This window comes from Cyprinus carpio, chromosome A7, assembly GCF_018340385.1.
Source record: "Cyprinus carpio isolate SPL01 chromosome A7, ASM1834038v1, whole genome shotgun sequence".
Classification (NCBI taxonomy): Eukaryota; Metazoa; Chordata; class Actinopteri; order Cypriniformes; family Cyprinidae; genus Cyprinus; species Cyprinus carpio.
The window spans coordinates 31,325,326-31,343,062 of record NC_056578.1 but is presented as its reverse complement, the minus strand read 5'-3'; the positions used below and the strand labels follow the sequence as shown (position 1 = coordinate 31,343,062).

General features: G+C 36.7%; 1 protein-coding gene across 2 annotated transcripts in view; it reads left to right on the top strand.

Annotated features, from left to right (window-relative positions):
• Positions 1–17,737, top strand: part of LOC109095504 (disintegrin and metalloproteinase domain-containing protein 33-like) — a 94,451-nt gene extending 76,714 nt beyond the window's left edge. Inside the window, exons 14-23 of one of the 2 annotated variants that reach the window (XM_042760822.1) lie at positions 58–253; positions 4,080–4,188; positions 4,602–4,806; positions 4,991–5,068; positions 6,311–6,419; positions 10,016–10,157; positions 13,181–13,277; positions 13,758–14,009; positions 14,189–14,338; positions 16,958–17,737. In XM_042760822.1, the coding sequence (XP_042616756.1) occupies positions 58–253; positions 4,080–4,188; positions 4,602–4,806; positions 4,991–5,068; positions 6,311–6,419; positions 10,016–10,157; positions 13,181–13,277; positions 13,758–14,009; positions 14,189–14,338; positions 16,958–17,062 (1,443 nt within the window). In that variant the 3' untranslated portion in view covers positions 17,063–17,737. Of the gene's footprint in view, positions 1–57; positions 254–4,079; positions 4,189–4,601; positions 4,807–4,990; positions 5,069–6,310; positions 6,420–10,015; positions 10,158–13,180; positions 13,278–13,757; positions 14,010–14,188; positions 14,371–16,957 lie in introns of both variants that reach the window. The other variant, XM_042760823.1, reaches the window with a different exon arrangement.

Below are 17,737 nucleotides of genomic sequence, written 5' to 3'. Positions count from 1 at the left end.
CTCTTTTTTTATTTCATTAAAGTCCTTCAGTCTCCTTACCATGCCCTCTGCCCACAGCTGAAGCAGGCCGGCACAATGTGCCGTGGAGCAGCCGGTGCCTGTGATCTGCCGGAATACTGCACGGGGGGTTCTCCCTACTGCCCCTCTAATGTTTACCTCCTGGATGGGTCATCGTGTCAGCATGGCCGTGCCTACTGCTATAATGGCATGTGTCTGACCCATGAACAGCAGTGCCTGCAGCTGTGGGGTTATGGTAAGATATGGTAATAGATGTGCCTTTAATTTGCAGGGTAATAACATTTGTAGGATCCAGTTCAGAAGTTATGTTACTATGTTAAGTTATTTTATTTAGCAAGAATGCATTAAATTGATCAAAATGGACAGTAAAGATATTTATAATGTTACAAAAGAAATGCTCTTCTTTTGAACTCTTTTTGAAATCTGTTTATCACAGAATCCTGAAAAAAATCACAGTTTCCGCAAGAATAATAAGCAACAACTGTTTTCAACATTGATAATAATAAGAAATGTTTCTTAAGCACCAAATCAGCAGATTAGAATGATTTCTGAAGTATCATGTGACACTGAAGACTGGCGTATTGGCTGCTGAATATTCAGTTTTGTCATCACAGGAATATATGTGACCCTGGAGCACAAAAGCAGTCTTAAGTCGCTGGGGTATATTTTTTGCAATAGCCAAAAAAACATTGTATGGGTCAAAATAAATAAATTTTTCTTTTATACCAAAAATCATTAGGATATTAAGTAAAGATCATATTCCATGAAGATATTTTGTAAATTTCCTACCGTAAATATAACAGAACTTAATTTTTGATTAGTAATATGCCAGCCCAAAAAGTGGAATCCAGCGGCCTGGTCGAAGCTTTAATTCATATTCGGTCTTTTACTTGCGCTTCTGAATTTATCAGGGTTTAGTTTAAAATTTAGTCTAGCTCCGTGTTCAATCTGACTTAAATTTCACGTGATCATTAAATTTCGGCAATGTTTCTAATTAAAAAACTGATCACAAATATCGATTGTTTATTCATTTAGATATTTGATTATTCTGGACTCACTATACTTTCAATTATCCGTTCACTGGGGACCTAATGTCTCTTTTAAGTCTCACGCTATCTTCACGTAGATCTTACGATCACAAACTCGCCAGTCTGATGTTAGTCAGAAGGTGTAGGTGGACGAATACCTGTTTTGCCTGCCGCCTACTGCTTGCTTGTGACAAAAAAAGTGTAGTTCACTTAGTCCTTTCTCGTACAACTTGCTAATACCAGTGATAGACAGAAATCAGAAGGTCTCCGATAACATGCCTACTGCTCCTATCATTCTCGAGCCTTTAGTTTGACCTATCCTGTCCGTAAATCTGCGGTAACAAAAGCCTCCTCACAGTTTACTAGTCATAATGGTTTCAGGAGAGTTCAGAATAAATCAAATATAACATTTTATATTTGATATTTTATAAATCAAGTATAACATGCCAATTACATAATGAAACAATTAGAAGCCAATTTAGAAAGGATAGTGCAATTATGAATCACATTGTAGCCGCATGGCAACCCTGCTCCTGCACATAGACACTGTAGCCATATGGGGAACAGCCAAGTGATACAGGCAGGAGACGCACAAATTTAACATAGTCACACATGTAACAGTTATCCTAATTTAAGACACATGGTCTAAAATGCATAGCAGAGTGTTTTAGAGAATAAACTTAACTAGCCAATGTGCGCATGTAGTAGCACAAACAACTATACAGTGTGCTTTATGGGCATAATGTGTTACATTTTTGAATCATACCTGACAGCAGAGAGACACACAGCAGCAAGAGTACTGGTGCAGAGCTCCAGAGACTCTCACACACTGCATGGGGGTTTTTCTGACTACAGATTCCCAAAGTAATGTTTTGTCACTTTCCTTTTATACTCAGACCAGAAACAAAGAAATCTTCAAATCAGCTGTAAAAACATAAAGACCTTTTGGCTTGTTAGGTTCTCGTGGCCCCAGGGTCACACCTGGCTCGGAGAGGGGACACACCCCTTCCTCAGCAGAACACAATTCTACAAAAGCTTTCAATATTTCTCATAATACAGGTGACTACTGTGAAATTGAGACCACATTAACAATCGCACAGAGACCTTTAAAATGATACCAAACATGAAGCGGAAAAACAACAGGTTCACAAGATACATGATATGTAGGATATGCATATTCTTGATTAACTTTAAGTGAAACCTTTTGGGGGAAGAGAGAGAGAGGCAGAGAGGGCTGGGGGAGAAGGGGGTCGTAAACAAGCGAGGGGAGAGGTGTCTTTTGTTCTCTATGAAGAATCTCTTCTCCAGATTGTTTTATGGTTTTGTGGCCTGGCATTTGCATTGCGAGAGTTCCTGAGTGTTTCTTTTGGCTTCACAAAGAATTCATTTCATAAGGAAATAATTTCACTCCTTTCAGTTGCTAACTTCATTTGGACAACTTTAAAGGCAATTTCCCCGATATTTAGATTTTTTGCACCCTCAGATTCCAGATTTTCAAGTAGTTGTATCTCATCCAAATATTGTCCTATCCTAACAAACCATAAATCAATGGAAAGCAGCTTTCAGATGAAGTATAAATCTCAATTATGACTGGTTTTGTGGTCCAGGGTCACATCTTACATTTTAAAATATTATTGTATAATATTATTGTATTTACTGTATTTTTGATCAAATAATTGCTGCCTTGGTGAGCATAATAGACAATAACATAAAAAAAATCTTGCTGACCACAACATTTTGAACAGTAGAACTGTATATATCATTTTATTTAATCATAACAAATGTCCACAATGGTACTGAATGATTACATTCATCATTTACCAGGCATATTGAAATGGTGGACTGCGGTCTGGTTCTGGACCTCTGCTTGGTTCCAACTGGACCGCGTGACATATTTGCAATGGCAGCATCATTTAACCATTTCTAAGTGGAGTGAGCAGCGTTTCAAATCAGCTGAGCTGTTCACACCACAAGCGCTCAGAGTTGTTTATTGTAATGATCTTTCGGTGTTATATCCGCTAATATGTATTTTTTTTAAATCTAGAGCCAAAGGGCTTCATTCAAGAGAAGTGTTGCTTCTCTTTAAAGGCACTAAAGTGTCATTAAGTGCTGCAGATGACACTTTAAAAAACAAAAAACAGAAGCAGAAACACACTGAGCAGCAAAATAGATTGATACTTTTGCTAAAACACTGAAGAAAACAACAATGCTGCAAATATAGTTATTTCTACCTGCTATTGTACCCCGACCGTTCATTCCAGATTTGAGACGACTATTTTTTTTCATGTACATTTAGCATTATCAATCAGTATGTTAAGAGCATTTTTAAAACAAACATATCATTGTTTTTGTTTTTCTAAATATATGGTACTATTTTGGTAACATTTAAAAAAAAAACATGGTAATATTATGGTATGTTTTTGCCAAATTTCCCTTTTAATTCCCTAAACCAACCTTTCAGAACAAGTTTTTTTAATCCTAATAGACCCTCTTTCAGTGTTTAGTCAGCACTAATGATCAACTTCTGCTTGAGATTGATTATGTAGTGACTGAGAGCTCATGGCATTTGGCTGTACACCTCCAGTGTGTTCTAGGCTCATGTCCAGTCAGGCTCTTTGGCTATCAAACAGACACAGATCACAGCAGACGTACTTTGTCATTTGTGGGGTGAGAGGGTGTTGACATGTTTGATGTTCACAGTGTATAACCGATAATATCATATTCACAAATTTTAAATGAGCAGTTAATGTATTTTTTTTTTTTCAGTCAGTGGATTATTTGTAACATGGCATGGTAGAACAAAATTAATTTGTGGTATTATGTATTATAAACACATAAAAAAAAAACTTGTCACTTAAAACCTAATACTTCATCTTTAATTAAAAAAAAAAAAGATTATCTCTAACCATATATTAGCTGGTGGCATGAAGCCAGAAGATCCATGTTCACACCATGGGTCTGTTTGAGTCCCTGACTGTAATTGACATTTCTCAGAGGTAACCTAGGTTTAACCGAATAACTACATTTCTCCAGGTGCGCAGCCGGCACATGACGTCTGTTTTCAAGATGTGAACGCAGCGGGGAATGCCTTTGGAAACTGTGGCAAGGACAGTCATGGCAACTACGTGAAGTGTGCGAAAAGGTGAGGTGGTATTTTAATATGTCAACTTATATATAATCAATATGTGATTTCTGTCAAAGACCTTGCAGACCTGGAGTGAAGCGAAATCTGCAATTTCTACAAATAGCAAGTTGGTCTTGGACTTCTTAAAAACAAAAAAGAACAAACTAATACATTAAAAAGAACAAACCAATATATTTTTTTTAAAAAAAGAACAAACTAGTTCAAATAGTTTACAAGGAAAGCACTGCAGACTCAGTACTTTTCCAGTGTTAGACTTTTTTTATTCTGCTTATTCATCATTCTCAAAACAAATGTGACTTTTAGATGATTTTTTTTAATAATATTATCTAATTTGCTGTCCCCGTGGATGAATTTATGTGAATCGCTGTGAGCAAAGATGACTAGTGATCTCTCATATCAAATCCCGACAGTGATGCCAAATGTGGTAAGATACAGTGCCACAGTGCTGCCAAGAAACCAAAGGGCAGCAATGCTGTGTCCATAGACACCACCATCCGTACAGATGGCATTGAGGTGAAGTGCCGGGGCACATATGTTTACAGCACCCAAGATGGGCAGGGCGATCTTCCAGATCCTGGACTGGTCATGACGGGCACCAAGTGTGGAGAGGGGAAGGCAAGTTTGATTTATTTATTTATTTGTTTGTTTGTATTCAAGTTTTATATTCAATATATAAGTGATATATATATTAAACAGGATCTGTACTATTAGGTGAAGATACTGTATGTCTCTCAATAAAAGCATGTACTGTTTGTTTTGGATTGAAGGGTTGATTTGTTTGGTTTTTGCTTGCCTTCAGGTGTGCAAAGATCGTCAATGTCAGAATGCCTCTTTTACTGAGTTACAAACCTGTATCGCCCGTTGCCATGGGCATGGGGTAAGTGTGTGTGTGTGTGTGTGTGTATGGATATTAGGGGATGTGCATCTCTATAACTGAGGCCGATGTGATACACGTCTCAATGCATAGCCAATGATACAATACATTAAAGATACATATGAAGCGGCTACCGATGCGATACAATACGATTCAACGCTATTACCATGCAGTGTGATCCGATTTTGATTTGATTCTACACAATGCGATTCAATTCAATACAATACAATGGAAAAAATATGATGCCATGCAATTCAATATGGTATATATAGTTTGCTTTTATTTCTTTGGTGTAATGTAATTATTTGGTTGAAGATGCAGCTCTACCTCTGCAATGTTAATCTCAATGTCTCTTAGTGCTATGTCTCTTAGTGCTCCTTCTCCCTTTGAGTTCCTCTTTAACCCAAACTGACTCATTGTGGATTTCACACCTCTAATTCTTTTAAAACCTCCCTCTGGGTCACTCATTTCCTGACACATACTGCCTGATGCTTTTATTATATTAGCAGAGCTATAGCATTGGATTTGTGTATTTTCTGGTCAAATAGTCGTAAAAAGCCTCCAAGCCATATAAAGTCCAATTCTGTCTTTCCTAATCCCTCTGCCCTCCCTCTGTCTCTCTCTTTTGTCAGTTTTTCTATTATTACTTAATTTCTTGCTTATTTACCCAGTCGCTTTTCAAAAGGGCAGCCAAATACGACAGGTCTTTGAGAGGAGATTAGAGATTCAGAAACTGCTTTTTTATTATTCATTTGCATGATCATTTGATTCATATTGATCGTATGGTTTAGGCAAGTGTGGATGGAGAATAAAGTGAGTGGTCGTGGTATTTGCACACAGCACATTTTCTCTCCTTTCCACTGTTCCTGTCTTGCCTCTGGGTTAGATTGAAGCGTGTAAAATATTCTATGTTAAAAGAAATTCCATTAAGATGAAAGACGGTATATTCTGGATTTGCCCTATACTTCAAAAGACGTGATAGAAAATGTCCCCTGCAATTGCAGCAATGAAAGTGAGGATAGGTAAATGGCTGTGTGTGATTAAATAAGTTAAAAATGACTCAAACAAATAGATATTAAAACCAAACCATTTTGAGTAGTTGTTTGTGGTGTAGTTCAAGCAAAATGTCATACATGAGGGTAAGTGAATGATGACAGGATTATATAGGATGAACTAAACCCAAACCTTCCAGATGGAAATTCTCATCCGCCCTTATTCCTATGTGTGGTGATGTTTTCCATGCAGGTGTGTAACAGTAATGGGAACTGCCACTGTAACCGTGGGTGGGCTCCCCCCTTCTGTGAGAAACCAGGACTCGGGGGAAGTGTGGACAGTGGACCTGTGCAGAATGACAGTGAGTTCACTTTCAGCTTTCTGTGCACATGTGCCTCTGCTCTCACTTATTTTTCTCCTATTCTTTAATCCATCTTATAGATAGATTTATCTAAGATTTTATCACTTGTGTGCTCTCTCTCCCTCTTATTCACTTCCCCTTTCTTCCTCACACCTTTTATCAGATGTCACCTTAACCATTAATCTCTACCGTCCAGCTTTTCTTTCCAGAACTCAGGCAAATGATATCTTTGCTTGTTGAAACATTTCAAGAGCAAATCTAAGAATTTATGAATTTATTACTCGTTTCATTTAATGTATGACTGGATCTGAAACACCTTTTGTTCTGAATGGAATACCAGAATACTTCTTATTGCATGCTCAGTAAACTTCATTTTTATTATTTATTTATTTATTTTTGAAAATAGAATGTGATACAGTATGTAATATGCTTAATATTTCAATCAAAAATATAGTCATAAGACCTCACTACATACAATACTGTTTAAAATTAAACCTTTTAAAAAAATAATTAATGCTTTTATTCAGTGAGTACCTGTTAAATTGATTCAAAAGTGACAGTAATGACTTTTACTTTGCTACAGAAAAAAATTAAATAGTTTTTTCTATTCAACTTTCTTTTTATTTAAAGAATCTTGATTAAAAAGTATTACATTTTCCACAAAAATAAGGAGCACAACCATTTTCAATACTGATAATAATAATGTGTTTTATGAGCAGCATGGGCCTCATGTACAAAGACTTGCTTTGAAGACTTTTGTTGCAAGAAACAAAACCTTACGGAAAGTGAATTCGAGTTGCTACTATCGGAAGTAGAAACGAGAGATAAATATTTTATTTGGAACTTTGTCCTCCGGAATTAATAACAAAAGAAAAAAAATGAGTGGGAGAGTTTGGCTGACGATGGGCGATGGTGCGATGGGATCTGAAAATCGCACTGTAAATGAACTTAAAAAGAAACGGTCTGATATAAAGGTGGAAGCTAAGCGGAGAAATGCTGTGCACTGACAAAGTGTGGGCAGAACAGGCAGTGGTACAGGGGTCGATGAACTTACAGCCTTTGAGCAGAGAGGTGCCTCTATTGTGGGCGACACTTTACTCTCTGGAATAGTATTACCAACCTGCATTTAATTTTCAAATGCATGCAGTGTAGCTGACCAAAAGTACACCAGAGATTTTACATATCCATTGCATTTATGGCAAATGCGTGTACCCATTAATAAGGAACAGACTCAAATCACAGTTAACATGTGCCTTTGTTTATTTGGACTTATATTGTGCAACAGCAGGAACGTCCACTGGCATGCACTCTGAGGCACTCTCATGCATCCCCTTCTGAGCAGCCAGGGCCCATTGTGTCCAGTGTCTCCAGCTTGAAGCCTCATCCCTACCATGCTGTTTGTAAGGATGTATGAATCATGGGTTGACTCAGGCCACCTAGCCACAATATTTGTTAGGTGCATTTGTGCATCAAATATCATATGCACATTTATTGAATGGAAATGTTTCCGATTCACATATGCAAATTCTTCCAGAAATGTGTGTGCAGTCGATCGCTCTGATTACATTAGGAAAACTCAGCTGTATCGTATGGAAACCTTAAATACCTGGTAGACATGTGGATGATCCTGTCCCATACAGCTGGCATTGCGCGGTCAAAGATGACTGGCTTATTCCTGAGTGGTCTGCCAGTTCCCTTTGGAAAGAACCAGTTGCCAGGAAACACAGTGTTGTCAGCACCTGTAAGAAAATGGGTAATGCATGGCTCCTCGCGTTCTCTCCTTCCAAATTCAGACCCAACTCAGCACAGAGCTCCAATAGGATAGTCCTTGGAAATCTGAAACGGCTGATAAGCCAGTCATCATGGTGGGCCAGAAAATCATTGTGGTCCCTAAAAACTCGTTCTCTTTATATTCTGCCATTGGCAATGTCCTCTAACAAGGCCAACGCTGCCATTGCCATAGACTAAGGAATATTTGAATATGCAATACAGCAAAATAAAGATCAAAGCCTCTACTTAAAAAAAAAAAAAAATAAAAAATCTGTTTTATTCTAGCTTAAAGCACTTGAATATAGGTACTGTAGGTTTCATAAAAATATATAATTTTGAGCAAAAAGGTGAGAAAATCGCAGTTTTATAAAAAAATAAAAAATAAAAAACTACATCTGGATAATATTCAGTGCGATTATCAAAGCATAAATCCAGTAAATCGCTTCAATCAACACCTCCAAAGCTTGCACAGCCATATGCCACTTCCTGGATCATCATTTTACTCCATAACATTATGCGGTTTTCATTTATATGCTGTCTATTGCTGATGATCTTATTATGTATCATATGCATCTGTTTACATAAGAGATTGATAGTTTTTCCGTCATGTTCACGTGTGTTTTTTTGTTCGGGGGGTTATGTACTCGTCCAGAAGATGTGTAATAGCGCCCCGGGTGTATAACAGTGAAAACACGAAAAGATGTAAAAACTCATCAATGGCAGGGAAGCGTTGATTTCTAAATGACGAGATAACTCTTTAATGGCGGGGAAAGAGTTAATTGCATAATTGAAAAAATATTCCCATAAGGCTTGTGTGACAATAGTATGTCAACTATTTTATCAATAATAAATTAATAGCAATGCTTCTCACAGGTGGTGGTGCGATAGACTTGTAGAACAATTCGTAGTCTAATGTTTGCAACTTCACTTCATTGCTTCTAAAAGTCGCCAACAGACAAAAACCACAAAAAATGTACGTACGCCAGACATGAGGTTGGTGTGGAGGAACGCACATTCTCACGTTAATTTCACTGTTTGTACATCCGACCGTGAGTGTGAAAGCTGGCGTATGCAAATTTTTGGTGCACACGCAGCATTGATACATGAGGCCCCAGATCAGCATATTAAAATTATTTATGACGGATAATGTGACAGGATAATGTGACACTGGAGTAATGACGGCTAAAAAAATCAGCTTTAGCATCACAAGAATAAATTATATTTTAAATTATATGAAAATAGAAATCAGTTCATTTAAATTTGAATGATATTTCACAATATTACTGTTTTTACAATATTTTTGCTCAAATAAATGTATAGCCTTGGTGAACATAAAATACTTATTTCAATAACATTATAAAAAGCTCATGATCCCAAACATTTGAACAGTAGTGTACATGAGAGTGAGGCAATTTTGGGTAAAATTGGCTTAACTTACTTTCTGATCACATAGCGAGTAATGTTAAAATTAAAAGTCACAATAAATAGCCCTTCTTGTTCATGAGTCACACTGGAAATAGAAGGTCAAGTTGCATTGCATTGCAGAAGAGAGTATTCACTGGTTGTGTGCTGCACGTTTTAGAAATGTAATAGGTCTTTCGGGTGTTCTATTCATTTGCTAAATGCTGCTTAAAAGTAGTATACTAGAGATAAAAGTAGGTAGTTTGCTATTCTGAACGTAGCCATAGACATTATTATGGTACAGAGGGAATGCAGTGCACACAAGATCTATTATTCAGAGTGGCAGATATTTGGCAAGCACTTCTCTTTGTGTTTGCTGTTGACCCTTGTCTAACAGTCGCTGTATGTTTTATATCTGTCCTCAGGTCAGGTGGGATTGGTTGTTGGGCTTCTCTTTGCTTTTCTAGTGCTCCTCCCTGCTGTACTTATTGCCTTCTACTGCATCAAGATAAAAAGCTCCTACTATCACAAGTGGAGAACACAGAGAGAGAAGAGCAAAGCCAGCAGGTATTACTGTAGCAACACACACAGTTATGCAGTGCCTTTACAAAGTGTTCTGACCCTTTCACTGTTTTGTTAAAAATTTCATGCATATCCATTTACACCAACCACCACAGTTACAATGCGAAAATGGCTTCATAGAAGTCTGAATGGATTAATAGCAGAAAGCTAAAATCTCAGAAGTGTCCTGTTTCTTTTGGTCATCTATAGAATTTATTTTTATAACCATTATGCGAATTCATTCGACTGAACATGATTTTAGGAAGCTACACCTGTTTGTATTTGTATGCACTGCATGGCAGAGCAAAAACCTAAAAAAAAAGATCTTTGAAGTTATGAAAAAAAAACTGTATTAGTTCTTTGAGACTGTATCCATAAAAAACATGTCTGGGCCGTTAAGGTTGCTAGAGGTGCAGTGGCCTTCGGTGTTGTCAGATGGAAGAAGTTTTGAGCCATTCATCTTAAAACTGGCTGTTTAGGTAAACTTGGTTTTTGGTTTCCAAGAGGGACCCTCTGAATTCATGCCGTGAGTGAGAGAATAACAAAACTGGAGTGAGCAATTTCGACCGCATTGACTAGTGACACCTGTGGCAAGCCGAGTGGTTCAGCACAATAGTATCTTCTTCATGCAAATGTCTTTCTTAGATTCCTAGAACTAAAAGCCACAACAGCATATGGTTTGTTTCTTCAAGCCCATTCGTCTTACTCAAGGATATTTCTCTTGGATAACAAACTGCCTCCATTGCTGGTGCGCTGTGATATATCTAATATCAAAATGCCTTTTTGCAGATTAAAAACTCAATTTAGGTGAGGAGGCAATAGAATTTTAAAAGAATAGAATAAAGAGGTGATTTTTAACTACAAAGATAGAAAATAGTAGAAAATAATACAGAAGGACTTATCCTTGCTGAGAAATGGGTTCAAAACTATTTCCATCCTATTGCAACTGGCTGATAGAAGTCATACTTTTGGGAATCTTCCTTTTAAGCAATATAGATTTCATGGCTATGAGTGGAGTACTTTTATGGAACTGCAGCACAAAACTCAGTTGGAAAACTATCCATTCCCGAGGCTTTGCCACTTTTCAGCTGATTAATGCCATTATAATAGAAGCCATATTTCTTCAGCAGATATTAGTTTCTCAAAGAATGTCTTCATCATTCCTATATCCAATATCTGAATTCCTTTGCTCAAGGAGCTGCTCATACCACTGACTTGCTAGATTATACATTTTCAAAAAAAACTGGTCAATCCTTTTTTGATCCATAATGCTTTCCTACTTGATTTGAAACCAAGATACAGTACCAAATCTGCTTTTGCAGAGTGTGTTAGTCACATATTCTTATATATTAAAGACAAGAACCCCTTCTGTACATTTACAAAATTATGGTTGTGAGAAAGATATTTTCCTATAAGGAGTTGTTTTAATTTTTAATTTAATTGTATTTTATTTATTTGTTTTTATTTATTTCAAACATTATCAGTCTATGTTTCAAATCTAATTAAGCTATATCAGGGATACATTTTGCTTTGCCAAACTGCTTTCAAACAATTGTTTTGTGACCTGCTTTAAAAGGACTTTTATAAGAAATGAAAGGGTGCAAGTCAGAGCCCCCTGTCTTTCATCTCAGGCCCTCTAAAAATATGTGATTAGTTCAGCTGTCAGTATCCTCTGAAATCTAATTGTGTGATCTCTCTTCACATTTGCTGAAAACAGCAGCTGCAGTGAGATAACTGAGGTTACTCCCCTTATCAGTCATTAAAAACATTACAAATTAGTCAGATTAAGTACAGTATTATTCTTTCTTCTAGTTGGTGGCAGACTAGGTCATTGGAGCAATTCCCTGCACACACGGTCTCACATCTGAACTCTCTGAATTTCAGAAAAATCACAAAATTATATGCAACCTAATAATTACTGATATACATCTCCTGACTAACACTTTTTAGTGTTTTTTAAGTTGTCCATTGAGCAAGGTTTCAACTTACACTGTACCAACTCTTGTACTTCAAGCGATAATTCCCCCAAAATTGAAAATACTGTCATCATTTTCTAACCCTTGTGTCATTCCAAACATGCATGATTTTCTTTATTTCTTCTGTGTAAGATATTTTAAGAAGTGGCTTTGTTTTTTGTTTATACAGTGGCAATTCATGTAAGACTTTAAATCCAAGAATATCTCCTGCAGCTTCAAATGGACATGCTTAAATCTGTTTTGCATCAGTGTCACTTAGGAAAAATCGGTGTAGTATAAAAGCCAAAAAAAGCAGAGGTCTAACACTTCCAAACTGAGTAGCGAATATAAAGATGATAGCGTACTGAGTGTTAGCAATTCAGAAAGCATTTTGGGAAAACTTATACTGGCTAGCAGGCTTTAGGACTGGCAGGTAACATGACGGAGGTTGAATAGAGCCAGATATAGAGTGATCCTTGAAGAAAATCAGCACATAACCTCCGTCAAGAGAAAAGATTCTTCATTCAGCGTCAGAATGACCTGGAGCACAAAGCCAAGATGATCCTGGATTGGCTTTGGGACAAATAATGTCCTTGAGTGTGCCATCTAAAATGACCCCATAGAAATACTGTGGACAAACTAGTCAAAGGAAAAAGAATCCAGGTGTCCAAATCACACCCAAGAAGACACAGCTACACAGGGTCTGAATACTAATGCAAATAATACATTTCAGATTTTTTTCAAACATACATAAATCAAGTTCACTTTGTCCTTTTGGTATATTATGTCAAATGCAATAAATAATTCAGTCTATCCTAAACTATGAATACTCAAGTGGTCTAAAAGCTTTCTGATGTCACTCTATGAACATACACGTCTGCTCCAAAATTGTTCATTATCCAGTCCACTTTTGAATAACATGCTTAGAAAATTATGGTATTATAATTGTACATGCTGAAAGATTGTCTGTACTCAATCTTTGTGGGCTTTAACAAACTGACAAAAAAATGCAATGTCAATTTCACTACTAGTCTAATCACTAAATTATTTAAATGTGTTTCCATACGTTTTCAGAAATGAGGGCTCCATTGAAAAGGGGAAGAATGGACACCTAAAACCTGCTTTCCATCTGAAGGTGGCGGGACTCTCCAACAGAAGTGTTAATCTTAAGGTATGGACACTTTAGTCACAGAGGAGAGAACATTTTCATATATAATCTTTAATAGGAATTTTACAAATCTTTGCATTACATTATACTCTATATATTTTTTGGGGTTGGCAAGATATTTTAATGTTTTTAAGTCTCTTTTGTTTACGAAAGCTACATTTAATTGAGCAAAAATACAGTAAAAGTAGAAAACGGACTGTGAAATACTATTAAAATTTAAAATAAATACATTTTAAAAAGTTGTATATTAATATCTAAAATATAATTTATTTATGTGATGGAATGTAATTCATTTTTATGACCCCATTCACCTCTGTCAAGACTTTAGTCCTTTCGAAGTGCCTTTTTAATTTTTTTTATTTAGAGATTTATGATGGAGTTTGTTTAGTATGAATTTAATTTGACTTAATATATGTATTTACATTTTCAAATCATGTAGTAGCATCACCAATATCTCATCACTTTGCTTTTTTTCCTCTTAAGCTACCTCAAACCAGCAAGGAGGTGCTTCCTCTGAGGCCAAACCCAGCCTCCAACAGTACTCAGCCAGTTAATATGGTCCGTCCTCTCCGGCCGGCTCCGTCGCCATCCCTGAGCAACATCAAAGGACCTCGACATCCTCCACCTATCAGCAAGCCACCCAACTCACCCAGCACACCTAAATCTGTAGCATCACCCCAGAAAATCAGTCCTCCCAAGAAGCCTCTACCCCTCAACCCTTCACGCTCACCACTGGTGAGAATTCAGTGTACTCATATTCTTTTGGTTTAATCAAAATCACTGTGGGAGCCAAAACAGGTCACAATCTCATCAAATGAAATGCTGCTTGAAACAATCTACGAACACGCCATCAGAAATCCTAAAGAAAGCACACCTCAAATAATTATTCACTTCTTTTTCCTGTCCTCATATAGAAGGTATCAGAACAACAGCCTCGACCCCCGTTCACACCCCCCCAGAGGCCTCTTCCTCGCAGCCCTGCTCGTGGAGCACAGCCCAAACCCTCTGGTGGGGGGCTCATGGTGATGATGCCCCCTTCAGTCGGACCCAAGCTTGTGGGAAAGGTGACTGCTGTTCCCCCTTTAAAGGCATTCCAGTGAGTAAACGCATCAACAGTTCCACAGATGAGCTTAAAAGTAAAATACAGCTGCAGACAGCGATGATGGGCCACTGGTGGCTTTAAAAAAACAATTCACAGTGACAACATGCATTTAAAGAGTACTACTTTGAAGACTTTTGCATGTGTCACACATCCTGCTGCCAGCTGGTGGCGCTGTGACCATGAACAATCCATGAACATCCATGTGATGAGTCCGCATAACCAAATATACACCAATTTGATCTAAATCAGATAATGCATGTAGAAGATACCTGTATTAGGCTCTTTCTGTTTCCTTTTTTGTCTTTTTTTAATCCCTTACCATGGCAAGACCATTTGAGATATCCAAAATCTGTTCACAATTTTGCATTCCCAATAGCTATGTTTACATGCACCCAAATAATCTATTTATTGAGCCTTCATGGAAACGCATCAGTCGATCCAAAATGAAATTGTGTGGAGCAGATCTAGCATATTCTGATCAATAAGAAATTTTTTCATAATACTGTCATGCTGCATATGTTTACCAGACCCCTTTAATTTTTTCTTTTAACATATGTTTATTTACATCTTACAAACTGGTCAATGGAGGAGACTGATTATTTACTTATGTAATTGCTTTAAAAAATATATGCATATTTACAAACTGATGGTACTGTAGCTCCAGTAATGTTGTGACTTTGTTGACAGGGTCACTGTGCATGCACTGAAGTTTTGTTATAAAATGCACGTGTGAACAGAAATGTGAATTGGATTGCAAAGTTTAGGGTTCATGTAAACAGAGTTTCAGAATGGATTACATTAATGTGGATTAACAAAATTAGAGCATGTAAACATACCTATTGTTGGTGATAATCACACAAATCCTCTAGAAGGAGTATTTAGAAGTTCAGTGAGAGTCTGAGAATTCGACTGTATATGCTGAAAACTGCATTTCATTTTGACAGACTCAGCAGGGTATTTTATGTTTATATCATGGTTTTTCACACAAAAAGAAAGCCACAAGTGGTTCATTTGAAATGATGGTCTTGGAAAAGCATTAATTTAACAGCATAAAGTCTTTAAATTGATAAATCTATGTATGACAACAGTCATAAATCTATTTGTGTATATATATATATATATATATATATATATATATATATAATCATTTATTATCCCATTAGACAAAATTGAAAAGAAAAGCTTTAAAAAAAAAAGTGTTTATATTTTTAGATTTTTATATTCAAGCTTTAATGGCTCATTTAATATGAATATTGGGAGAATGTGGAGGTCACAAACTTTTCCCTTTTCACAAAATCCAAAATCACTGACTTCTTGTTCAGTGGAGCAAAGGTTGATGACAACAGTTAACAGTATATATTGATTTTTCTAAGAGGTGCTGCAGACTTATCTGTCTTGTCTTGTCTGTCTTTTCCACTCACCTCATTCTCACCAAAATATGTAAATTGTGATGCCATTAGCTAATTAGCATACTAATTGTAACACTTGACTGAACAGTTACTCTCCAATAAGAAAGACAGTCCTAATGAGTGAGAGTTTGACTGCTCTAATTATTCAATACTTTGTTTTTCTTTGCCAGACCAACTGGATCAAGGGTAATGTTAGATACAAATAAGCGTGCCGAACAGTGGGTGGTGAGGCGTGCAGTTTGGATATTTTATGGGACTCTTTTCAACTCCTACCTATTCTTGAGTGCAGTAAATATAGGACTGAATCTTTACAACACATCAAACATTTGGACGGGGTTTTACTCATTTATATGCAGTAGTAGGTCTTATGGGGAAATACACATGCCCCAATGGAATCTTGTAAGAAGTGAATTTTGCAAGTTTAAATCTTCTTTTCTCTCCTCGAGTCTTCACATCACTGCTTGTCCGCTATCAGTTCTCAAAAGCAGCAGTCTAGCACTTATTTTCAGAAATAACTGCACCTATATCCAGGCCTCTTTTCTGCTTGTCTCCAGCACTACATGCTCCAATCTAAGAACAACCGAATCTCACAGAGTTTCAGCTTGTGAAGATAAGTCTGTTCGTAGCTTCCCAGTGGCGGCAGCAGCTTAGTACTATGTTGTGATAAAAATACAAATTCATTTTTTTAAAACATAACAGTGAGACTCTGAGGATTCGACTGTATATGCTAAAAACTGACAAACTCAGCAGAGTAACATGTTTATTTGATGGTCAACCTTGGAAAAGCATTCATTTAACAGTGTAAAGATCTTGTGAGAAATATAAGGTAAACTGATATTAACACACACCCCCATTCCTGCTTTTATAACAATTTTAACCCTGCAAGCCCTATTTTTTTAAGGGAATAGTTAATTGAACCTATATAAAAGAAAAGCTTTTAAAAAGTCTTTATATTTTTATATTCAGGCTTTAAAGGCTCATATAATACGAATATAGGGAGAATATGGAGCTCACACAATCAAAGAGGAACTCTGTTATTTTATATGACCAGAAAATAGAATGAATTTCTGATGTTTCTGCTTGTAGTGTAAATCAGTGAGATTGACAGTACAGCAGAGAACTTGAAGTTCTAGTGTATATCTAACCAGTGTTGTTTTTGTTTTGTTTTTCAGACCTGCTTCAGGACCCAAACCACTCATAGTTCCTTCCACGTTCCGAAAATGACGCTTGCAGGATTCATTTTTAAAGACTTCAGCCAGCCTATTTGCACTAAATAAGCACCCTTGGCGACTGGTACTATAATGAGCTGTCTCACAAGGGATGGAAGAGCATGGTGCTAGGGCCGTGGATGAGGCCTCGCAAACCGGCATACAAATACAGCCGGGCACAGCAGAGATGACGCGGTTTTGCATGAAAACATGCAGACTGAGAAAGTTTTGGATAGACCATCACATTGCCAAACCCTTGACTTTTTATCACCTTGCAATTTTTTTGTACTTATTTGTTGTTGTACTATAATGTCATGCCTCTGTCTTGTTTACATTTTTATCACCTTGCGATATTTTTTTTACTTATTTGTTGTTTTGTTTTAATGTCATGCCTCTGTCTTGTTTACATTTTTATCACTTTGCCATTTTTTTTTTACTTATTTGTTTTGTTTTAATGTCATGCCTCTGTCTTGTTTACAATTTTGTTTGACTATCATCTATTTGTCAAGTGCCAAAGATGTTGTTTTAATGCCTTGTTTAGTTTGTTGTACTGTGCTGTATGTGATTTTGTGTTTGGTACATAAAACATGTTATACCTTTTTAGTAGACACCATGTTCTTTGGTCGTCCTCGCTTTATGGCAGACTTTACATCAGGTCTAATTCTTTATATCAGGTCAAAATCAATGGAGATTTGAGTTCTACATGAGAATAATGAAAACGTGATTAAAAAAAAAATTGATAAA